Genomic DNA, 25022 nt, shown 5'->3' on the forward strand with positions numbered 1-25022 from the left:
ATCTCGCTACTGTCACTCCTTAATATTTAGCCGCCGAAAGGATCGAAAACAAGCTTTTTGCACCGAAGAAAACAACGCAGAAGAAACAACTTAAGCGCCCACCCCCACTTAAACCCCAACTTCCAAATGTCTCCTCACAGAGATCTCGCAGGAGCTTTCTTGTTTTCTTAATCAGGAAGTTTAGCCGCCCAAGGGTGGGCAATCGACACCCAGACCTCGCATAGTAATGGTGGTGTATTACTTCGGTGGTTTCTAAGCCTGTAGAGAGTTATCGTCGTTTGTGAAAGGCAGTATAACAGCAATTGAAAATAGCCGCCAAGCGACCCATGTGGCTTCTAAGTATTCTATAAATAGAATATCTTTATTCACTCGGCGTCATTGTTGTCTGCGGTGGTTTCTCCTAATACAAGATACTGGAAAGTTACCATAGATAGTAAATATATAAGGATGATAATCTAGAGGGGAGTTGGGTTGGGCGGTTACTTCATAAAGGGTGTATGGGTTTTTTGATAACAAAAGTGAAGTATGATTTCCCTCCACGGAGTTTAGAGAAAAGTGGTATAAATTTTGATTCGATCAAAAATTATATTATCCCAAAACACGCACTCTGTCACAGGTTAATAACATTCAAGTACGAGAAGTTTCGAATAGCATGCTATCCTGTTACTATCAATTCCAGCATATATGCAAGAAATTTCTTTAGTTTTAATTTTGTCTTTGTGTTTCCATATGATTGTGAAACTTCACCTTATGAGCCTGCCATTGAAAGACTGGGGAAAATGTTCAGGGTACTGGAAATCCAAAATCAGATACTTTCAAAAGCCGAAAAGGATCCTATAATATACAATTTCAAATCATCGGATAAGGGACATAATTATGACGTGGAAACGGCATCTCAAATGAAAAATGATGATATGAGCTCCATTCTAACTAGTGAACAACGGTACAAATATGAGAAGTTGAATGATATTCTCTCAACGATGACTTCCGTTGATTCAAGCTTCTCAATAAGGGATCTTCTGATGAGGATATATCAGGACTTAAACACATATTCAGAATGTTTGATACCTATTGATGAAGGAAATGCAGTTGATATTAAATTATTTCCTTTATTGGCACCACCCACTCCATATATATCATCGGAAGATGTTCCAATATCTCTCGTCAATTTATCCAAAATAGTCGATGTAAACTGGGATCCTATTATGTTAAGCATAATCCCGTTTATTAATGGACTAAATACAATTTATATGATTGCTGAGTTAAGCAAGAATGATGAACGAGTGGTGATTGAATTCATTAGACATTTAGTTTATTATAATTGTTTGATACTTACAGATATTTTTCAGTTTACTAATATCTATGCACCAACCTCAAATATTCATTTGTTTTTAATGGATCCGTTAATGGCTTCGGATTGTCAGACATATGTTGTTTTGCCTAGCCATTCTAAATTACCAGATTTGGATTTTGACCATAATACTGACAAGGCATCATCCGTATATAAACATGAAAGACACTATACAAATGATTCCAATACGACATCTTTAAGCTCTTTTAATGGAACTGGGTCAAGAAGGCAATCCAGATCATCCTCAGTTGAATATAAAAGTAACAATTTCTACAAAAACAAAAAACAATCCGAAAGTACTCTCTCAACATCAAATTCACGGAATAGAATCAATAATTCGAAGTTTCTACCGACTAAATCGATACTATTTGACCTGTATAGGTCTTTATCTCAAGGTATAACATTACAAGAATGGTATAAATTTAACTACAATGTGATTAGGGAGCAAAGAATAGACATAAGAAGATTTATAACTTTTGGCTTATTAAGGGGGATAATATATAGATGCAGCACACATCCAATTATAACATCAATTGATCATCTCGAAAACTTATTGAAGTTAAATGAATTAACTGATAAAACTAACGATGCCGAAAAAGCAATGTACCAAACTAGACATATTAATAGCAATGCTGCTGATGAAGCACTTATGAATGCTTACAAAAAACTTTCTATTACTGAGAATTTAGTAAAAGGTGTCGTCAGGTCAGAGACAAACAATAGCTCTCTCTCGGGGACGCCAGAATTGGGTTCTTCAAAAGTTTCGGCACCAAAAAGAGCTAAAAGATTATCAAAAGTGTCTTTCGAAACTGTACCGGATCAGAAAAAACTCTTTAAATGGACATCACAGAATGAATCCTATAGAACGGATTTGTTTTGGGATAATCTTAAAAGAGAGGAGAAAGATATCTTATTACAATGCCTAACAGATGCTGATTCAATAGATAAGATGTCAGTATTGTTAGAGAGGCCTCGGAATGAGGTTCAGGAACTATTAAATGAACTTGGTGATTTCAAAATGGTACATTTATAATGACAGTCCTGTTCACCATGTTGTTCGGCGCCCACCGCTATATTTAGCCTCTTAGATTAGATTATTCTGTCCCAAAAACAAATAAAATGATCTGTTCTAACCGATTAAGAATCATTATTATAACCCATGTAGCACAACAAATCATAAGTATAGTCAAATAATAATAAGTATACCCTGTATTATGAACTGTAACCATTTCTGCATCGTGGGTACTCTTACTTTTATGCTTGCGGACACGGTATGGTTTACAGTTGTCTTTAATGATTTCGGTATACACATTCCTGTCAGTGTTCCGCTGAATTTTAGTTGTTGTTCCTGTAGAAATATGGGATGATTTGGTTACCTCATAGTAATACTTGATTTCATCTTCATCTTCGGGATAAGGTACTTGAACCATATCATGCTAGTTCATTAAAAAGAATGGGTTTAGGGGAAATACCAATTTTAATTTTAAATGTTTGCATATACTTGTAGAGTTATTCTAAAAAATAGAGTTAAAGGGGGCTTCGATCTCTTTTACTTTTTCAAAAGTCGCGCTTCGTTTTCTTGATTTTCGCATCGCATTGTTGTATCATTTTCCAAACTAACTAAACAAAAACATATGGGGAAATAGCCAATAAACTGCTACAGTTGAACTAGTTTAAATTTTATTTTAAGTTGAAAAGATTGCTATACTTTACTATATTGAATATATGGCTACCTATTCCTGGAACATTGTTAATAACTTTGATTTGAAAAATAATAGCCTCACTATCAAAGTTATATGAACCATGATAACTGCGTTTTGATACATCTAAATGCAAATGTATAAATATCTGGCTGTTCAGGGCCAGACTCTTTCGGAACAGGTTCTTCTGGGTTAGGAATTCTAGGGTCAGGCAAATTAGGATTTTCTGGGTCTGGTTCTGATGGATCTTCAGGCTCTGGATTTACAGGATTGGGATCGATTGGATCTGTAGGGTCAGGTGGAGGTGTAGGATCTGTAGGGTCAGGTGTAGGTGTAGGATCTGTAGGGTCAGGTGTAGGCGTCGGCTCTGTGGGGTCCACAGAAGATGGTGGAGTGCTTGTTACAGTGGTGCTTGATTCAAGAGGTTGTCCAAAAAAGTCTTCTAGGGATAAACCTCCGCCATTGAAAATAATTAGATTATCGTAGTCCAAAAGATCAAAAGATGCATCTCTTGTGAGCTTTGGATGAAGCTTATTTCTAGTTGCCAGATTCTTTATGCTTGTTTTTAATTCTGTTGGTGTTATTATTGTATTGTCAGATTTCGTTGGTGCTAGTGATAAAAAGTAAGCTACAACTCCAGCGACATGAGCTGCTGCTGCTGAAGAACCAGTGATATAATTGGTTTCTTTATAGAGTGTAGGGGCTCTATTAGGCCATGTTGTTAATAGCCTGTCACCCGGAGCATATAAGTCAACACAAGATCCCCAGTTTGCTTGCTTTAAGGGAGTGTCTAAAATTGTCATTGCTGAAACTGTAATTGGTTTCTTCGAAGCAGCAGGACTTGATTGACAAGCATCTATTCCCCTACTACCTGCACCAACTACCACATGGAGCCCGTTTGACACAACTTTATCCATTGCTCTATCTAACGCTTTTGATCTAGGACCTGAAATTGCGAACAGTAAAACTGAAGCCTTTGCATAACCTCCAGCTATTTGATTGTGATGATTATTTATTGCATATTCTAATCCTTGGATTATATTAGAAACTAAGCCACGTCCTTGCCAATTCAGTACTTTAATATCCCATACTATGGCATCAGGGGCAGCTCCAAACTCTGTTGCTATTAAGCCTGCCATTTGTGTCCCATGCCCATTAAGGTCATCAAATTGCTCACTCTGAACTGTATTAATTCCCTTTGAAACTTTTCCTGCCAGGAACGGATTTTCTACAAATATTCCTGTATCTAAAACATAAACATCTACATTCGAACCTGTTCCTGTATTATCCCATACATATTCACGGTATGTTGTTAGATCTAAAGTATTTCGGTGAGAACTTCTTGCTAATTGCCATGGTGAATTACCTGTTACTTCTTTTTCATTGATATGGATCTCAGAATCCATTTCCACATACTCTACAATATTCTTTTCTTTAATGAATCTTAATGTGTTGCTTGTGAAATATCCGGTATAGCCCTTAAAGCCTAAGCCGAGGTCGAATCTTTTAATAATTCCACCTGAGATTGAGTTTTCTGTATCCATCATCTTCTTTAGGAAAGGGTGATTGGATGGTGACTTCTCTATATCGGATAACAAGAATTGATTTACTTCTTCTATATGTTTCTGCATCTCACTAGTATAAGCAAAATCCTTGAAAATCACAATGTATCTGTGAGGGATCAATACCAGGTGTGAATAATCTAGCTCTGCATCATTGTAAGAAGGTCTGAACAAGGGTGCCAATTGTTTATTTTCATAGAATGGGGCTTTTTCTGGCAATTGATTATTTGGTGATACAAAACAATTCAACGTCTTGAGACCATCAATGTTTGGTAGTACAATACCACCAACCATTGATAGCATTAAGATTAACCAAAAGTAATAAATCGGCCGCATTTTGAATAGATTTTCTCAACCTTTTATATATTCCTGTTTCTTTTGGAATGAAATCTATGGTCTACACAATTGGTTGTTATATCTGAAATTTTTGTATAAAATAGAAACTTAATAGTTCAAAAGGACCGTCAGAAAAAAAAAAACCTAGATATTGAAGAGAAATAAGGAATCCCCGGTAAACCAGTTTCACGTCCGCTATTTATACTTTTTTTTCCACCTGGGTCACTACTAGCTCACCCCTATTCCAATATCTCGCTACTGTCACTCCTTAATATTTAGCCGCCGAAAGGATCGAAAACAAGCTTTTTGCACCGAAGAAAACAACGCAGAAGAAACAACTTAAGCGCCCACCCCCACTTAAACCCCAACTTCCAAATGTCTCCTCACAGAGATCTCGCAGGAGCTTTCTTGTTTTCTTAATCAGGAAGTTTAGCCGCCCAAGGGTGGGCAATCGACACCCAGACCTCGCATAGTAATGGTGGTGTATTACTTCGGTGGTTTCTAAGCCTGTAGAGAGTTATCGTCGTTTGTGAAAGGCAGTATAACAGCAATTGAAAATAGCCGCCAAGCGACCCATGTGGCTTCTAAGTATTCTATAAATAGAATATCTTTATTCACTCGGCGTCATTGTTGTCTGCGGTGGTTTCTCCTAATACAAGATACTGGAAAGTTACCATAGATAGTAAATATATAAGGATGATAATCTAGAGGGGAGTTGGGTTGGGCGGTTACTTCATAAAGGGTGTATGGGTTTTTTGATATATTACTTGCAGTAGTGCGACAGTCACTTAGGAAGCTATTTTTAATTGGAATATACTGTATAGATAAATTTATATCTTGATGATGTATATTAGGAAAGGTATTGATAGCAAAGACTGTCTAAATTATCTATGACAGTCCTAGCCCCCTTGTCATTACTTTTATCTGCATGCGTAAAGCGATCTTAAATGCTTAGTGTTCAATTTATGTAAAGAATTTCAAAAATATATATAATTATGAAATGACTAAAATTTATGCTATAGAAAACGGGAAAAAGTGAAATTATCCTACGTTTTGTTGTTTTATTCAGCGGAGAGAGAAGAATGCATTATTTTTTATAACAGTTTTGTTTTAACAATCTCTTGTCTGATCTTGAATGTGTAGTAGGACATGATCAACATCAAGACAATGACTGAGGATAACCATAATGCCATCTTGCGGAATAGAGCGTCTACATCGTGTTTGCCAGTGTCTTCATGTTTATTCAGATCTCTGACCTTTTGTTGCTCTTGTAACATTTGTTCTAGTTTCTCGTTCATAGAAATGAAATCCTTATATTGCTCTAACACTTCTGCACTCTTGTCGTTCTTGTTATCAGCGTGCGTATCCTTACGTTTGATAGCGATAGCATCTATAATTGATAGCAATTGCACTATCGTATCAGTGGTTTCCTTTTGGAGCTGAACAATGGCTGATAGTTTCTCCTCCATAGCTGACATGTCATTAGCAAGTAGTTCACCTTCGACTTTGTCAAGTTTCTTGTATAGGTCCAAAAGACTAACTTTGTCACCTTTCGTGGTGTCAAAGATGTCCTGTTCGACTATCTTCTCCTTACCTGTTGCTTTGTCAACCTGCTTCGTGACGAATTTTGGTTGAGGCATGGCGTTTACATTAGGAATCAAAGAGTCCTCAATGATCCCGTTATACAACTTCATTTTCAACACTTCAAAGGACTCCCCGTTTTCGTCGTTAACTGCAGTGGCACCAAATCTATACATACCTGCCGGTAGAGACACTTTGAAAGTCTGGAAACAGATTCTGTTATCTATCTGTAATTTCAACATGCTCTTGCTGTCCCTATCGTAAGTCAATCTCAGGGTAGTTGGTACTGAGCTGTCCTGGTACCCGAGCAGACAAGACCCAAATGATTTTGATTGCGCGTCATCTCTCGTTATAGTGAGACTCTTATCGTTCAGTTGAGCCTTGATACTAGGACCATACAGCTCCTTTGTATCTAAGTAAAGCAAAAGACCATCGAATTTGGCTGGCCCGTTAACGAAACTCTTATCCTTGAGAGTCTCCTGAATCTCCTTCTCGTCTTTACCACTAATCATCCAGAAAGCCATACCACCTACAGACTCACCTTCATAACCTACGTCCCTGAAGGTCCACTCAACGGCAAAGGAATCCTCTAGTTGGAAAGAATCCTTGGCCCATAGAGAACCCTTAGTGCTCTTGCCTGGGGTCAATACAAATCTGGCAGCCTCCAATTTAGCAGCTTCCCCAAGAACCCAGTTCGAGGGAAGTTTATCGTTCTGTTTTACCAGATCCGGAAGCGAATGCTTCACATCTAGCTTGTCATTATCAGTCTTTGCGGCATGTCCTGCACCGTGAGCATAAACCGAACCAATTGCAGCCAATAGGCCGACAACACTAACCTTCATTGTTATATATATGGGCTCTATACTCCTCACTACGTTATATACTTGAGGTGCATTAGGAGAAAAGACATCTCATAAATCAGAACTGAAATATTTATAAATATAGAATTATGAAGAAAAGAGCTATTTTTGGGATCATCTGTCGTCATTTCACTCAATAGGGCCATTATACCTTGATCCGACCACAGAACTCGCCGCACATGTCCCTTTTTTGAAGATACATGAAGAAGAAAAATACTAAGCTCCACTCAGAAACCTCCGTACAAAAAACGAAAATGACGTTGTTTGCGCATACAAACGACAGGAAAAAACTGCAGTTGTACGGGAGTTTCTAAGTAAAATAAATATTAAGACGCCAATTTTTATCCCACCCTGCACTTATAGCTACATGTGATGGTGCGTACAATATGATCTTGGTTATAATTGACTATACGACAAAAGTTATTTAGTTATTAGATGTGCTTAGCATTTATATTAGTGTGAATTGTATTTATATTAATGTGATTTGTAATATAATATTAGGCATAAAAAAAGCAGAAGTAGTGCTAGAATAGAAAATATACCACAAGTAACCTGGACATAATGTTGAAATGTTTTCTATAATGGAAATTTAAAATTAGAAATAATATTAAAATAAAGTAATAAACATGGGGAAAAGAAAAAGTCGTTATGCAGAAAAGAAAATATAGTATCTCTGAAAGACAGTTGTAAGTCCTACAGTATCGAATTGAAAAGGAAAAACGTCAGAAATGAATAAGAATAAATAATGAATGCTGAGAGTTTTTTTAAGTTTCTCTCTGTTTATTGAATGTTGTAATTTAATCTTCATCTGTAAATAATGCCTTTGGTTTATAGCGAGATTGGTCTTCGCGGGACAACTGTCTTTGTTTTACCACTTGGCCGTGTTTATTTACGTATGTGATGGATGATTCCAATTCTGGGTTTTCACTCAGGAGTTTCTGGTGTCTTGCTCTGCGTTCCTCTTTCGTCAGCACTGTGTCATCCATGAATGGGTTTTTCAATGCTGCTGGTTTCACTGTATCTTCTTCTGTATCCGAGATTGTAGTCCCTTCTTTACTGGAGACGTTATTCCATCTCTGGGCCATTTCATATGTAATAACTTTATCACTTGGTGTCCCCGGCACGTTTTTGGCATACTTCCGTATCTGGGCTTCCACATCTTCTTCTTCTTCCTCTTGGGCAGAACCTTCTAAAGAAGACGTCAGGTCTATATGTAGTTTAGGAACCTGCAGGAGCGGCTGTACAGGCTTCGTACTCTCAGCGGGAAGCAGACTGTGTGCGCCAAACAACGACCGCGCCACGGGTCTTTCTTCATGACCTTGTTCTTCTTCTTCTTCTTCTTCTTCTTCTCTCGGAAACAAACTCCTTTTAACGGAGCCTCTGCGTGCAGAACCCAGCGGGAACGGAGACCTCTCGGGAGACTTCAGCCCATTAAACGGAGTAGAAAACGGCTGCTGCAGACTAGGAACATTCTTAAACTTCTGAACCGTCGACGGCGTCACAGGAGCACCCAACTGCTGCGCACCCTTCGGAGTATCCAACACAGACTCACTTCTTCTCTGTCTAGACCTAGGTGGTGTAGATGGCGTCATATCTGAAAATAAGGTTCTCTCACTATCTCTATCTTTTTGGCTTTGTCGTTCTCCTTAGAACTATATATTCTATTATCATGTAGAAACCAATATAGTTCTTATATATACAAATGAGAATCCATCGTTGGTTAATAGAGCTATATTAGGTTAGAAAAGCCCAGCCCGCCGTATTTCAAGTGTGCCCAGTGTATTGAAGGAGGGAAATCCTAAGAGAGCCCAGCAAGTAAAGTAAACGCGTCCGCCTCTACAGCTGTTACTATGCCCAGCACAAATATTTTGTCTTGAATAATTTTTTTAAGTTAACGCGACCCTCTCAAACCCGAAACAGAAGAAGAACCCAGCAATTTAAAAAAGAAGAAGACCCGGCAGCAGGACCGGTTTTTTTGAGCATCACAGACGACCAAAATATTAAAATATTTATAGAAAGCAAAGTATTCCGGGTAATGCTGTCTGGATGGCTGGGTTTTCGTGTAGTGGTATAGGTGGTAGCGTGGATCATTCGCATGTAGTGATATAGCGCATGATTATTACGTATATGAGTATAAAACATGGACCACGTCTCTCTGTTTAAATCGTGTCTTGCACTAAACCGTGTACCTTATAAACCCATCATAGTCCTGGTTGTTTGGATATGGATGTATTTTGAAAGCTAACAACTATAAAACATAGAAGTGCACAAATGAACGCGTTATATAACCATGCGTTGAAGCAGAAGTCGCAATTGCAGCAGGATATAGCCAAGTTCGAGCAAGAGCAATTGACCGCGCCGATCTCTTTGCAAGGGTCGATCTCATCGACACTGGTGTCCTTCCATAAGACCATAGAACAGTACAAGCAGCACTATGAAAAGCAGAGGAAGGCCGACCCTGGGCTGGACCCAAAGTATGAGCTGCGGTTGGTTTCGCTGACGAAAGACCACGGTGACTTTACGGAGAAGTTCAAGGAATTGAAGAAGCAGTACAATGAGAATAACGCGCGTAGTAAATTGTTTGAGACTCCAATTGGGGAAGCTATGGGTGAATCAGTTATGAATAAACGTAAACCCACTGGTCTAGATAAATCCGGCAACGGTCAGTCGGGATCCTCCTACGAATTGCCCATGCATGAGGGTTTGCAGAAGGAAAACTATAGTTTGAGTAGAGCCAATGACAGATTGAGTCTGATCCTAGAGATGGGTCAGCAATCCCTAGATGATATAGTGGAACAAAACCAGATCCTGCTGAAAGTACAGGATCGTATGAATAGAAGTTTGCGGACTCTGGGGCTTTCAGAACAAACTATACAAACTATCAATAAACGTGTTTTCAAGGACAAGCTAATTTTTGTGCTGATATTAGTTCTTTTCCTAGTTGGTGTGTACTACGTGTTAAAGTGGTTCAGATAGTAGGGACAATTTTGATCCTTCTTATATATTTCAACCCACCATGCTTGTTCTATTATTTCTCAGTATTATTCCCAGCATCATAGATATCTTTTAGATTAATTAATATCTTGTATAATCTCTAGTCATCATTCGCATTTTCAATACTATATCTAATAACTGTACAAAATCTATTGTTAGTTAATATTCTTTTAATTTTTCGAATAATACTTTTCCTAAATAATTATATACAATTTTTTTACTCTATTCATTTTGTTCGATATATACAAGAGTTTGTTTCACCAGTAACAATATCCTGACCAGATTTAAGTGTTAGTGATGACTCGGGGAGTTGTGTTACAGACTTCTTCTCTCCCTTAGGTAAAATTTCAGGCAGTTGGATAGGTTTTGATACCTTGACCTTTTTACCATTTCCTAGCTGACCATATTCATTATTACCCCAGGCAACAACACTCCCATCGCTTAGAGTACATATGACATGATGTGAACCTGTACTCCATGTAGTCACGGCAACTGCTCCAGCTGGCTTAGCATTTTCAAATTTAATTTTTGTTGGTTCCTGCTGGGAGTTCTTGTAAGTTCCATTACCTAATTCACCATATATACCATTACCAAAGGAGAAATAATGCTCCTTATTAACATCTAATATGTTTTTAGATTCCCCAACCAAGTGACCAGCTTTGGGGCTCGCCTTCATAGCCACATAGGATGTCTCACCGCTACATTTTATATTTACACATTTTATGTCAAGTGTGTTGGCACCTGGGAAATGAGCATTAAAAGCACCATTAATTATCCTGGGGTATGGAATGCTTTCTGATTTATAAGAAATAGGCATTCCGAGTTGACCATATCTATTCCAGCCGAAACTGTACAGATTTCCAATTGAATCTCTAGCCAAAGTATGATAATCACCACAAGCTACTTGTACGATGGTCTTACTGATTATTTTTCCGCTGTGATCAAAGGAAGTATTCAGCATTTCGATTTCATGTAGTTCATTTGGCTTTGGGAATGTATCAAATTTGGAAAAGTACGGAATACCGAATTGACCATAAGAAACACGCTCTCCTACATTTTCTTTAGTTTCTGTAGAGCAAGTATAAGCTTTACCAGTATTTGAAATAACCACAACATGTTCTTTACCAACGTCATAGTCAATAATTTTTCTCTCTCCCCTTTTAAAGGCTTTTGAAGTGTCTAATTTGTAATCGTAATAGGGTAGCCGCCTCCACGGCATTAGCCACGATCTTTGCATTGTAATATATTCGTCCAGGTGCTCTAGCTTCTCTGTTGGTATTATCAACAAGTGACCATTTTTGTTTAGTGCATATACCGTGTTTGAAGAGCACTTTATGTCTACCAAATTTTGATTAGTCAATAAAACCTGATCTGATGATAAATCAACAAGGTTCCCAGAATTATCAATACCAAGAGTCAAATTATCATGGGCGAGCAGAACTTTTCTCCATTTCGATAAGTCACTAGCTTTCAAAGCTTTTGGAATTGTAGACTTATTTATAGATCCCCATATGTAAGTATTAACACTGTCATCCCCGGTACCAACAAATGACTGCACTTTCTTTGCGAAGGCGGTCTCATCAATGTCACTGGGCAGTTTGTTACTTTTCCCAAGAAGTATATATTTACTCTTAATGTTTGGCCAGCTCAAGTAAATGGTTGCAGCTCCACCAATGAGTAGAAAGAGACCCATACCTTTGAAAACCGCATTCAGTTTCATCATCTTGATATACCGGGAGTCAACTTCGTCCTGAGACAACCCTTCACCTTCTTTAGTCCAGTCATAATCCAATCTATTCAACCTCTTTGCTTTATAAGGTTTTGACAATTGAGCTCCAAACATCTCTGCCTCATCGAATTTAGGGGCATTTGAGTACAGTCTTACCGTAGGTCTCAAAGAGAACCCCTTAGTCAAACACCGTCTCACCAGAACAGAAGTCATATTCGATAGTGTTATCATTAGATATCAGAGATAAAAACTACTAATCAATGACTAACTTAGTTGTAGCTTTCTCTCCTTGATGATGATATTCTCTTCTTGATATATGATATTTCATCTAAGGGTTTGGTGTAAGCTATAAATTTTTTTCCATCCAGTGTTTTAAGTTATGCTTCGAAATTAAAAGAAAAACAAATCTCACAAGAATATAAGTTCATAAATATCATTAAGTATATAGCAAGAAAAGAACAATATATAGATGCATAAGTTATAGATTAGACCCCTGTGCCATCTCATCTCGAGAGCCAAAACGACGAGGAGAAACCTTGGCAGGCTTAAAAATTAAAACATCTCTAGAAGAGTCATGTATCAGTTCATATTTTCAGTAACGGAATTGCTTAAACTACAATCAGTACCACCATGATATTAAACAATTGGATGTGATATGCCAATTGACAGCTAAACTGAAAAAAAAATTCGAAAACTGAAAAAAATCGGAAAATCGAAGCGAAGAACGAAACTTTGAAAAATTTTGAAAAATTTTGTGCGTCGGTCCTTAGAAACTTCCGTAGTACCCTCGAGAATTCGAAGGTTATACGCAAAAAAAAAAAGCCCACTGCGATGAGCTCGAGATGATCATCAAAAAGAGCTTCAATTTTCCAACATTAATAGCAATATTTGTATTCAATTGTTCCAATTGAGCTATTAGGGATAAAGACTAGGAACAGCAATCTGTTGGGCGGGGCAATTTTTTAGTTGGTTCTATTAATTTTTTTCTAAAAATTGGTTAGAAGGTTAACGAAAGAAGAAAATAAAATAAAATGAAGAGTTCACAGCAGTTGGGTGCTGAGGCTAGAGATTTTCAGTTCAACCCTAATATTCCATTGAAGCTATACCTCAAGACCTGTGTCACTCTGTTGAACAATGCGTCGGATAGTTTCCAAGGTGGTGACAAGTCATTGGCATACTTCTACTATTTTCGTTACGTTGACCTTTGTACTAACAAATTGCCAACACATCCACAAGTTCGTATCATGAGCAATGATAGCGAGGTTAATCTGTATCTACAGGAATATAAACAACTGCTTCGGTTGGAAGTGCCACATATACTGAAAATAATGGAAGGCATTAAACGTGAAATAGATGCTTTATACGAAAGACATAGAGTGTCCCTGGCTAATAATATCGCTAGTCCCCTTCATCCAAACCCAGCTAAAGTTTCTAGAATGGATGCTCTGCTGAATGATTATTATGTAAAGAAATCAGAAGGTTCCAGCGAACCATTGCGTTCTAATCAGAGTAGAGTTCCAGAAAGCACATTTAATGAGAAAATGATACTGATGAAAGAAAATCTGATGTGTGATAAACAGATACCATCACAAAAGCCAACTAAAGTCTCTGCCGCCTTTTACCCAGACTTACCAACACTCTTTTAATTTCAATTTGCATTTCTAATCATTATTTTTTCCTTTTATTTATTTCTGTCAAATGATTATGGAACCGAAGAAAACTTTCATTTTAAGTTATAAAATAAAGTTTCAACGAAACAAAAAAAACTCCATCGTTTCACTTCCATTCACTTCAAAAATATTCCCTCTTAATTATTAATTGTTCTTTTTAGCACACGTTTTTTATAGTTTTATATCTGTTTTTTTATTTTTCATCACTAAAGCTATGCCTAATTTCGAATATGTATATTATCTTTAATTTATTTCAGTTATTTTCCAAGTTTCTACTATGCCAATCCCTTCTGTAAATTAATTCCAGCTTTTCAATGCAGAATACAACTTGGTAATAATTTCCGTATTGTCAAATTCATTATGAGCATCCGATTCACCAATAAATTTTCTTAAAATGCTGACTATTTCATCTTGCATTGTAGGTGAGACCCTCAAGTGCTGGTCACGCAATACTGGTATTTCAAATAGACCGCTTCCTCTTTCTATGTTTTCTCTACTAAGTTGGAGAATAAGTAATTTATCCAACTTAGATTGCAATGAAATTGAGAGTATAATATTTACAATTAGTAGTAGAATAATCAGACCAAGCAATGAGACAAGAATCCAAGTAAACCATTTCACAGTAGCAGGTGTCGGTTTGGGTGCGGCTTCTACCTGAATAGCTGGATTTACCTTTTCGATTACGGTTTCTTTGGTAAAGTGTTTTTCGCTTACAACTTCTTTCCGTGGGAGATCTGAACTAGGTTTCGAACTCACTTTGGTCTCTTCGATGTTTTCGTCGACATACTTGTTCAACAACTTTTCGAGTGCTTTACTTGCTTCTTCTTGACCAGATTTACAGGATGATTCAATCATACCTTTTATCCAACTTGAACCAGTCCACTCCACCCAATAGGAAATCTGTAAATCACAAGTGGTTGGACTAGCCCATCTAAATTGATATCGTGTATTAGTTGAGAAACTATTCCCACTGGGAACATTTGGAGTTTTGGTTTCAACAACCACGTTAATAGTATCATAAAAATCTTTTTTCATTACTTTTTCAGTTACGACACATTTAGTAGATTTAGGACCTACTGAATAATTCAGGGCTTTAATATAAGTGTACCCACGCTCATTTTCAATACCATCGAAAGCTCCAATGTCAGTGAAATTAGATGAATCTAAAGATTTCAAGAAATCTAACATGAATGAATGATCGGTACTGCTGAAAATTATCTCAAAAATTATGCCTGGTGGTGCGTTTATAGTTATATTTTTAAGAATAGTCTCTTTATTTGCTACCGCATCGTGCTCAAACTGAGTTTCAACGTTGTGCAACGGGCCGTTATATTTCATCTTGGCTGTATCCTTCAATTTGTGTGTACGTATTTCTGTTGTGGTAGTAATGTCACCCGTAGAATCACTTGCTGGAGAATGTTCCATTTCATCAGATGAGTCATCATCATTGTCATTGTTCGAGTCATTAGCTTGCTTCACAATAACAGGCTCTGGTTCGTCTATCGATAGTATCGCTTTCATTATTGCATCATTATTCGAGTTTTCCGTAACCGTTTTCTTTAGATTATCATTCTTCGCCAGGAGCATTTGATAACTTCTAGCAAACGTTCCAGAATTCTCAATGAATAGAGGTCTATCAATAAAAGAAGGTATCGGAGACGAAGCTACTGAAGGTCTTCTAGAAGAGAGATTACTCTTGTTAGTCCAAACGAGTTCATTACTCTCAAAATCTAGGATGCCGGGTCTCTTATGCCCTGGAACATAATCAGCTGGTAAATTTCCATGAATATTATATGACCAGACTTTATTCAAGAGGTCGAATGTTACATCAGTAGAAATGAAACCTGTTAATATGTATATATCCTTATTTTCAACTTCGATAGTTATAGCGTGAGTCAGTGCACCACCGATTGATGATGATGACGTCTTTTCTATGTGTTTGATATCCTTGAAAGGTATGATTATTTTTGTCATCCAATCCACAAACGAAGAATTGAATGATATATGTTGCTCTGATATGTATATTCTCCCATTATAGGCGTGATTCTTATGGAGAACACATCCAAAGTCGTCAATTAGTGGATCATTCTTGGGAATACCGGTGAAAATGGTATGAAACGACTCGTTTCTTTTCTCAGAAGCATAATGGTACTTAGAGTCTCTGTACAGCTCCTTAGAGTGCAGCCCATTACCCAATGTACCCAAGTGGTCGACATCAGACGCAGTGATCACACTTTTACGGCTCAGAAAAGAAGGTACCAGTGAATCAAAGAAGCTGGGGCTCCTCGACTTATTGTTGGACATAACAACCTCCTCACCAGCATCTTCAGCATTTGTTCCAGGCACAGCAGCCAATGCAGCACCCCCAACGCTAGGATTGCTGGTATCAGCAACAGTAACAGCTCCAGGAACCTCGATTAGTTGATCATAGCTCTTATTGGGACTACCAGATAACGAGTTCACACGAGACAACTGCGGACCTGCGGGCACAGCCTTGTATCCATTCATATCGATCTTCCGCTTAACATAGGGAGAAACGTAATCCTCCATTATTGGTTCTGTTTGTTTGTCTAGCACCTTCCAGATACATTTCAAATATTTAGTTGGATAAGTAACCCTTTAACCATAAACTTGTTTGTTATCGTTTAACAGCTGATTTGCATATTTTAGGGCTTGCAACAATTCCTTTAGGGCTTTTTTCCATTTCAAAACCCTCAGCCTTAGAAACTACCGCACATAACCATGAAAAATCCCTAGCTGTAACTTTATTAGAATGTATTATAGTATTGTATTAGTATTATATATTGTATTAAATAGTATTAATGTAGTATTATATATAGTATTATATTAGTATTAATGTAGTATTATATATAGTATTATATATAGTATTAATGTATTTAATGTATTAATGTAGTATTAATGTATTAATGTAGTATTATATTAGTATTATCTGTAGTATTATATTAGTCTAACATTATATTGATATAGTATATAGTAATGTAATATTATATTGATATAATACTATATTTATATACTTGAACAGTACGTGCTTGTTCCCAAAGATAAACTATGTGTTGTGCTTTTTATTGATAAAGTATATTTTATTGAATATGTATTTTTAAATCTAAAATATAAAAGTTGATATCGGAGACATGAGACTTTGCTCCCAAAATACGTTCGAGCATCGCCTACATTCCCACACTCATCAGTATCTATCTATGGTACATGCTACTACAAAATTGGTATAATGCTATATTGCTGTATATTATATAGTATGATACGTAAGGCACTTAACTATATGTAGTCAAAAAATTGTTATACAAACCAATATTCAACTGGTATAGTGTTATATACAGTGATATTGGTTGCATATATCAGCAAGAACTTATATGTTTAATAATGCTCTACTTCAAATTGTATCATCAGTCAAGATACATGCATTTATAGAGGATTTTAAACAAATGATTTACGACAATATATTGTATGATGTCGTTATATTGTTAGTCACGATAACTACAACGTAGCCTCCAGTCTAATACTTTTTTATTCAGTGTTTAATGTAGTAGACAAAATATAACTGTTTGTCCTGTGCAGACGAACGTAGTGATACTATGTTATTGCAGAATTGCATTGTAATCCGTCTGGTGTTCCTGGTTATGACGCAGAATACATATACAGACTACAATAATATTGCACTAATGAGGTTGCAGTGATTTACTGATAATGCACAGCCAACCTATAATGAAATACTACTAAAGGTGAATCATATAAAGAAATGTATGTCATGAAATGACAATATAAGCATATCAGTATGTTAATGTCAATACAAACAGAATAATATATCAATATAGTATTGTATTAATATATCACTATTATACTAATATAACGACATATTACCCATATCTCAGTATATTATGAGATGTTAATGTATTAATAGCTTATTGTTAATATATCAATACACCTCTGATATATCAGTATACTACTAATACATCAATACACTTTCTAATTTATCAGTATATTACTAACATATCCATTTACTACCAATATATCTGCAAAGATAACATATTATCAATATATTAATATGTTAATAAATAATATAACAATACATTCACACAGCAATATATCAATACAATATATCAATACAATATATCAATACAATATATCAATACAATATATCAATACAACATGTTAATATAACAATACGTTAATATATCAATATGTTAATATATTGATGTGGTGCGATGGGCAAACGCACAGCGAACGAAGTGGACAATCCCGCGAGAGACGAGAGACAGCGAGAGAGAGAGAGAGAGAGAGAGAGACTTAATAGCCAAATGAATTAATAAACTTATTGGGGTGCTCGAAGTAGGAGACGGTTCAATGATATCTTTGGGCTTGTGTCTTGTACAAAATTCTTTTTTATAGGAGGAGAGACAAGATTAACTTTCCAAGTTTCTATATAATCAATAGAGAGAAAGACGAGACAGAGACAGAGACAGCGAGGACATAGAGATAGAGAGAGAGTGAGAGAAAGAGAGAGCACTAATATTATAGGATGAACGGAGCGTCTGTGAAGAGTCAGATACAGAATCAGAATCAGAACCAGAATCACACGCCGAATGAGCCGATAATGGAAGGGAAGAAAGAAGAAATGGTTGAGCCGAAGAAAGTTGGGAAGACTATTGGGTTGAAGAGTCCCGTTACCTCTGTGGAGGAGTTGAAGCACGACACAACGGCGGCCCCACCTATTCCACATGTTGAGATTAACCAAATACCGCTGTCGATGATCATTAGAAACCTGACGGTGTACACAATAAAAGAGATATCGCAATATATGAAGACTACGGTACACACCAACGGCACGGATACGTCTACAACTAGAAAGATGAGATTTTTAAACCTTTTAATATTTATCAGGAATCAGTTTTTGAAATTGTATGTTCTGGTGAAGTGGTGTCGAACCATTAAAGAGAACAATTTTGATATCATGATTGATCTACTGAACTGGTTCAGAGGAACAAACATGGTTGTTAACAACTGTATATGGGCACTGAAAGCTACATTGGAGTCAACGGCTAATGCTAAACTACCTAATGTTGATTTAGTCACCGCACTAGAAGTATTGAGTCTCGGGAGACCTAATTTGCCAACTCATGAATTCAAGCTTAGCGGTGAAAATCACGAATACGAAACCGTTGCTGGCCAAATGAAGGTCCCAACAAAACTAGTCCTACAAAGACTACGGAACTTGAATATAATAGTAATGATTAAGATCGCCTCTATGGTGGTACCCAAACAGTTTAATAACTACGATATAAGAGACGGTCGTGTATATATCACAGTTCCTGGTGAATTTGAAATTCAATTATCCACAATCGACAGACACTCCCCACTATTTTTTGTGGATTTCAAATTCTTATTCGGTAATTCGGTATTCCCACTAAACAAACCAAGATTGGAGAAGTTAACGAATGAAATATTGCTCAAATCTAAGAAACCTCTCTTTTCATTGCATAAATTCCTACACAAGTATGTGTTAACGCTTCAGTTATATCTAGTTCATACAGAGCTTCTCTCGTTAGAGAATGAAGGCAAATTTTCTGGTGGTAACTTAGTCCATAACTACAATGTGAAAAAGAGTTTCATCAGCGTGAAATATTGGTTGAACGGAAAATTGAGCAATAGGACCAAAATAATAATAGGTGTTGATGGAAAAACAGAGAATTTGATATTAAGATGGGATAACGAAAATGCCAAACAATCAAAACACATGCCACTAATATACACAGACATTGTTGGTAACATTGAGGCCATATTAGACGAAATCATGTTCAACCATTCTCGATTAATTAGAGCAGACTTACTTTCAAGAGGCATATTTCAAGAAGATGAAGACAATACTAGTGTGTTGTTATTCCAAATGCCTACAACGTGTTTATCTACGGCACCAATTCAATTAAAGATTGATTTAATTAGCGGTGTCTTTTATTTCAAAAATCCTTCTTCATTGTTGTTAGAATATGTGCCTCAAATCAATAGAGCAGAAACACCCGAAGATTTAACATTAGTTCTTCAGAAACTGAAACTAGATAAAATTGCTTACATTATCAGAAACAAATTTGATAAGACTGGATGGATCTGTAGCAAAGTTATAAAACTGGATAAGCGTATATCAACTCCAGTAAATTCAGAAGATTCTGGTAATAATCTACTACAGCATGATATGTTTGTTAGGCTAGCTACATGGCCAGTGAATTGGTATTTAATTCTAACAATTGTTTCATCAAATTCATCTTGTATTATTGAAAAGAGAATTGGTAAAATCATCTCAAGCAAAGGTAAATGGCATATTCAATATCTTGATACTACAAATGTCATTTCTATGAAGCTAGAACGCATAACATATAGCAAAATCATATCCCTTCAGAAGAGCACGCTAAACAAAATCATCAACCACACCCTGATTGACTCACTAAATCATCTCAATATTCGTAACAAGATCTGCTCGATGGAAATGATAAACAGTACATTACCTAAACATCTGTTGGAGGATACTAGAATGGTAACAGATGGTAAAACTGGGGAAGTACCACATCATATATCTTTAATTACCTTAGAATTAGAATCATTTTTGGAAGGCTCTAAAGCTCTAAGCGGAATCCTAGAAAATACAATGTTTTTAAGGATTGATTATAAGAATTTTGAAATCAGGTTATACAGTAAATTCAAAAGAAGCACAATGGCAATTCACTGTCAATGTGATGACCTTTTGATTAATTTTGTTGAACACGAGCCACTTGCGTTCTATTTAATAGAGAAGTTTGGCAACTTGAATGAGATTGTACAATACTTAACTCTATTCAGGCAAAAACTAATGCAACTGGTAGTACTCACAGATGTAGTTGAGCGTTTGCATAAGAATTTTGCATCTGAGTATTTCAGAATTATATCTTTAAAACCAAATGAGGTTACTTTCAAGTATCTAAAATCAAGCACAGATACAAAAGATTGTACTATTAACATTATTACCGATGATCAAACCATCAAAAATTTAACTGTAAAATTATCAGAAGCTAATCCTCAACATATCATTCAACCATTCATTGACAACCAACAGCTCGATTACCAATTTATTTTCAGCTACCTACAATTTACTTCACCTTTATTCTCAACATTTGGACAGATTCTAGATCAGTCGGCCCAAGTTGAAGGTAATAACGTGTACCAAAACGGTGGTCAAGACGTAACGGTTAACCTGGGTCTCCATAACTTAAGCGAATATCAACTTATGTACTACAATGCAGTCCTAGGCTCTAAGATTACACTAATTATTGAGTTAAAACAGGTTTCCATTAACGGGAAGAAGAGAATTCAATTCTTCATCCACTTCTCGCAAGACGAACACATTACCACAAAATCAGGTGCTTATCCATTCATACATAAAGTAAGAAATGAGGTATTTATGCTGGAAACAAGAAAAAGAGCAGAACAATCTGAAGAACCGTTACTCTCTAAGAAGATCATACGACTAGGAAGTGGTGTATCCTGTGACTCCGAGTCCATCGAAGAAGTCCTCTTACATATCCACAAAATACTGAAAGGAGAGGGCGCGGAAGAAACCGCACCAGAACTCGCACCGGAACTTGTCGAGGCCGTATGAAGGATAATACAATTGACAAAAAAGAGAGCTAAATTTTTGATAGATTAACTAAGTTTCCCTCTTTTTTAAATAATGAAATACATAATTATAACCAATATATAAATAATACACATCTCTTTTTGTAGACATCATTGGCATTATCGGCCTTTACGGTCTGGGCTGCTCTCCCCACACGCAATTTTTTCTAGGCCGGGGCCGAGCCTAGAGGTAAAGCTCGAATTTGCCTCGAGAGGAGGTTATAAGAGAGGACACAATGTTTAGAGGATGTTTCCATGGGAAGCGGTTTTAAGCATTATCTGCTTAGGAATCCATAGGTACATTTCAGATATAATCACAAGAAAGAAAGATGTTGCTTGTGCCACGAGTTCCGGCGTTAGGCTGGGGTAAACACGGTGTAATAAGGACGCTGCCTCTATTAAACCGGTCATTTCATGCTAGCAGGGTGTACAGGACAGAGTATGAGGAGGAGAAAGAGGTTATTGATGAGATGAGTAATAACTTAAATGCCACTGATAAACAAAACTTGGCTAAGTTGCGTAATATTGGTATTTCTGCGCATATTGATTCAGGTAAGACCACTTTCACTGAGAGAGTTTTGTACTATACCAAGAGGATCAAGGAGATTCATGAAGTTAGAGGTAGAGATAATGTTGGTGCGACTATGGACTTTATGGATTTGGAAAGAGAGAAAGGTATCACCATTCAGTCTGCAGCCACATACTGTTCTTGGGATAAGGATAACAAAAACTATCATTTTAACTTGATCGATACGCCTGGACATATTGATTTCACTATTGAAGTTGAAAGAGCCTTGAGAGTGTTGGATGGTGCAGTCTTAGTTGTCTGTGCGGTTTCTGGTGTACAATCTCAGACCGTTACTGTTGATCGTCAAATGCGTAGATACAATGTTCCTAGAATTACATTCATCAATAAGATGGATCGTATGGGTGCTAACCCATTCAAGGCTATTGAGCAACTGAACAGCAAGCTGAAACTACCAGCTGCCGCTCTTCAAGTACCTATTGGTGCTGAATCGGAATTAAAAGGTGTTGTGGATTTAATCGACATGAAGGCTTATTACAATAAGGGTGATAATGGTGAAATCATAGAGGAAGGAGAGATTCCAGCCGACTTGAAGGACTTGGTTGAAGAAAAGAGACAAGTTTTGATTGAAACTTTGGCCGATGTTGATGAGGCTATGGCTGAGATTTTCTTAGAGGAAAAAGAACCTACGACCGAGGACCTGAAATCTGCTATCCGTAGAGCAACGATCGCTAGAAAGTTCACACCTGTCCTTATGGGTTCTGCCTTGGCTAATACTGGTGTACAACACGTTTTAAATGCTATTGTCGATTACTTGCCTAATCCATCTGAAGTTTTAAACACTGGTTTAGATGTTGCTAATGAGGAAGCTAAAGTTAACTTAGTTCCCTCTACACAACAACCATTTGTTGGTTTGGCTTTCAAGTTAGAAGAAGGTAAGTATGGTCAGTTGACTTACGTTCGTGTGTATCAAGGTCGTTTGAAGAAGGGAAACTACATCACAAATGTCAAAACAGGTAAGAAGGTCAAGGTTTCCAGACTTGTGAGAATGCACTCAAATGACATGGAAGATGTTGACGAAGTTGGATCTGGTGAAATTTGTGCTACCTTTGGTATTGATTGTTCATCGGGTGATACATTCACTGATGGTACCTTACAATACTCTATGTCTTCAATGTTTGTCCCAGACGCTGTTGTCTCTTTATCTATCACTCCTAAGAGTAAAGACTCAACTAACTTCTCAAAAGCCCTTAATCGATTCCAAAAAGAAGATCCAACTTTTAGAGTTAGATTTGATCCTGAGTCTAAGGAAACTGTTATTTCGGGTATGGGTGAACTGCATTTGGAGATCTACGTTGAGAGAATGAAACGTGAATATAATGTTGAGTGTATTACTGGTAAACCACAGGTTTCTTACAGAGAATCTATTACTATTCCAAGTGAGTTCGACTACACTCATAAGAAACAATCTGGTGGTGCTGGTCAATACGCTAGAATTATCGGTAACGTATCTCCTGTTGAAGGTGGTAACACAGCAAATGTTTTCGAAACTCAAATTGTTGGTGGTCGTATTCCAGACAAATACTTGTCTGCTTGTGCTAAAGGATTTGAGGAAGCTTGTGAAAGAGGTCCATTGGTTGGTCACAAGGTTCTGAACGTCAAGATGTTGATTAATGATGGTGCTATTCATTCTGTGGATTCTAATGAACTTGCCTTCAAAGTAGCTACTGTGAGTGCTTTCCGTGATGCATTCTTGAAGGCTCAACCAGTTGTTATGGAGCCTATCATGGTTGTAACTGTTACATCACCAAACGAGTTCCAAGGTAATGTCATTGGTTTGTTGAACAAACTACAAGCTGTCATTCAAGACACTGATAACGGTCATGACGAATTCACTTTGAGAGCAGCCTGTTCTTTGAGTACCATGTTCGGCTTTGCCAGTTCCTTGAGAGCTTCTACCCAAGGTAAGGGTGAATTCTCCTTGGAGTTCAGTCACTATGCACCAACCGCTCCTCATGTCCAAAAAGAATTGATTGCTGAATTCCAAAAGAAGCAAAAGAAATGAAATAATATCCTTGTAAATGATGTTTTTCTGTCGTCCCATATTGGTCACAAGAATTAAGAACAAAATACGTGAAAGTTAATAATCATATTTGCATTTCTCATGTACATAAAGATGAACACACAAATAAAGAATAGGAACCACTTGGCACATCAAGTTCTCCTTGCTTTATTTCAGGTTTGTTTCCTTTGATTATTAATTTTTGTAATTATATATTTATATTGAATTTTTGTAAATAAATCAACTAATAATGCGTATTCTTTAAATAATCTAATGCCTTGTAAACGAAAAGTATCAACTAAAAATAAATGGTTAAAATATTGTACAATAGAATAAAAATAAAAACGAGTCTATGATGTATAAGTGTTATCACCTTTGATCTTCGATAATAGATCCTCTATCTTGGGCCCCATCAGTGGCTGACCTGACTTAGTTCTCTTCGTCATCTTGCGTTTTCTTGATTCTCTATCTTGTTCCTTCTGCCTCAGCAACTTAACTTTATCTTCCTCGTACTTCCTACGAGCCTCTGCCTTCTCACGCTGCTCTTTCTTCCTCAAACGCTTCAGCTCCTTCTTCTCATCTATCTTCTTCTTACCTTCAAGCTTCTTGTCCTGCTTCAGCTTCTTCACATTCACCTCTCGCCTCGACTCCGGCTGTTCAGGCACACTATACCCTTCCTCTTTCAACGCCTTGAAATACTCCTTCTTAAGACGTGCCTTCCTAGTGATGTTCTGCTGAATAGCCTTCACCTTATGCTCCTTAGTAAACTTCTTACCGTTTCTATTCCCAACCATGTTGTTATTACCTGTTGATCGCTGCTTTTTTTTGGCCACACTCTAACGCTATACAATGCCCAGTGCACTATAATGAATAATACAACCTTAAAACTCGATACAACTTATCGAAGAGTAATATAATTAATATACTACATCATGGCAAGTAATACCCAAATTCGCAAGCTCATCGCAAAATTT

The 25022-nt window shown here is 36.9% G+C and overlaps 11 protein-coding genes across 11 annotated transcripts; 5 read left to right on the forward strand and 6 right to left on the reverse strand.

Annotated features, from left to right (window-relative positions):
- Window positions 1–497: 497 nt before the first annotated feature.
- RNJ42_02265 (Nitrogen permease regulator 2) lies at window positions 498–2384 on the forward strand (the record flags this gene model as incomplete). Its single annotated transcript, XM_071052430.1, has 1 exon — window positions 498–2384. The coding sequence occupies one exon, from the start codon at window positions 498–500 to the stop codon at window positions 2382–2384; it is 1887 nt and encodes a 628-aa protein (XP_070906277.1).
- A 759-nt stretch (window positions 2385–3143) lies between these two features.
- RNJ42_02266 (uncharacterized protein) lies at window positions 3144–4949 on the reverse strand (the record flags this gene model as incomplete). Its single annotated transcript, XM_071052431.1, has 1 exon — window positions 3144–4949. The coding sequence occupies one exon, from the start codon at window positions 4947–4949 to the stop codon at window positions 3144–3146; it is 1806 nt and encodes a 601-aa protein (XP_070906278.1).
- Window positions 4950–6043: 1094 nt separating this feature from the next.
- On the reverse strand, window positions 6044–7372 carry EMP46 (Emp46p; the record flags this gene model as incomplete). Its single annotated transcript, XM_071052432.1, has 1 exon — window positions 6044–7372. One exon carries the CDS (start codon window positions 7370–7372, stop codon window positions 6044–6046), a length of 1329 nt encoding a protein of 442 aa, XP_070906279.1.
- An 815-nt stretch (window positions 7373–8187) lies between these two features.
- SIC1 (cyclin-dependent protein serine/threonine kinase inhibiting protein SIC1) lies at window positions 8188–8982 on the reverse strand (the record flags this gene model as incomplete). The annotated part of the gene is made up of 1 exon (XM_071052433.1): window positions 8188–8982. One exon carries the CDS (start codon window positions 8980–8982, stop codon window positions 8188–8190), a length of 795 nt encoding a protein of 264 aa, XP_070906280.1.
- A 679-nt stretch (window positions 8983–9661) lies between these two features.
- BOS1 (Bos1p) lies at window positions 9662–10366 on the forward strand (the record flags this gene model as incomplete). The annotated part of the gene is made up of 1 exon (XM_071052434.1): window positions 9662–10366. One exon carries the CDS (start codon window positions 9662–9664, stop codon window positions 10364–10366), a length of 705 nt encoding a protein of 234 aa, XP_070906281.1.
- A 244-nt stretch (window positions 10367–10610) lies between these two features.
- FMP25 (Fmp25p) lies at window positions 10611–12326 on the reverse strand (the record flags this gene model as incomplete). The annotated part of the gene is made up of 1 exon (XM_071052435.1): window positions 10611–12326. One exon carries the CDS (start codon window positions 12324–12326, stop codon window positions 10611–10613), a length of 1716 nt encoding a protein of 571 aa, XP_070906282.1.
- Window positions 12327–13144: 818 nt separating this feature from the next.
- Window positions 13145–13759, forward strand: RFU1 (Rfu1p; the record flags this gene model as incomplete). Its single annotated transcript, XM_071052436.1, has 1 exon — window positions 13145–13759. One exon carries the CDS (start codon window positions 13145–13147, stop codon window positions 13757–13759), a length of 615 nt encoding a protein of 204 aa, XP_070906283.1.
- Window positions 13760–14080: 321 nt separating this feature from the next.
- LAM6 (Lam6p) lies at window positions 14081–16333 on the reverse strand (the record flags this gene model as incomplete). The annotated part of the gene is made up of 1 exon (XM_071052437.1): window positions 14081–16333. The coding sequence occupies one exon, from the start codon at window positions 16331–16333 to the stop codon at window positions 14081–14083; it is 2253 nt and encodes a 750-aa protein (XP_070906284.1).
- Window positions 16334–18338: 2005 nt separating this feature from the next.
- On the forward strand, window positions 18339–21443 carry RGR1 (Rgr1p; the record flags this gene model as incomplete). The annotated part of the gene is made up of 1 exon (XM_071052438.1): window positions 18339–21443. One exon carries the CDS (start codon window positions 18339–18341, stop codon window positions 21441–21443), a length of 3105 nt encoding a protein of 1034 aa, XP_070906285.1.
- Window positions 21444–21789: 346 nt separating this feature from the next.
- MEF1 (Mef1p) lies at window positions 21790–24051 on the forward strand (the record flags this gene model as incomplete). Its single annotated transcript, XM_071052439.1, has 1 exon — window positions 21790–24051. One exon carries the CDS (start codon window positions 21790–21792, stop codon window positions 24049–24051), a length of 2262 nt encoding a protein of 753 aa, XP_070906286.1.
- A 347-nt stretch (window positions 24052–24398) lies between these two features.
- FYV7 (Fyv7p) lies at window positions 24399–24842 on the reverse strand (the record flags this gene model as incomplete). The annotated part of the gene is made up of 1 exon (XM_071052440.1): window positions 24399–24842. The coding sequence occupies one exon, from the start codon at window positions 24840–24842 to the stop codon at window positions 24399–24401; it is 444 nt and encodes a 147-aa protein (XP_070906287.1).
- Window positions 24843–25022: the final 180 nt, after the last annotated feature.

Source organism: Nakaseomyces bracarensis (assembly GCF_045282275.1).
Source record: "Nakaseomyces bracarensis strain CBM3 chromosome Unknown Scaff9_0, whole genome shotgun sequence".
Classification (NCBI taxonomy): domain Eukaryota; kingdom Fungi; phylum Ascomycota; class Saccharomycetes; order Saccharomycetales; family Saccharomycetaceae; genus Nakaseomyces; species Nakaseomyces bracarensis.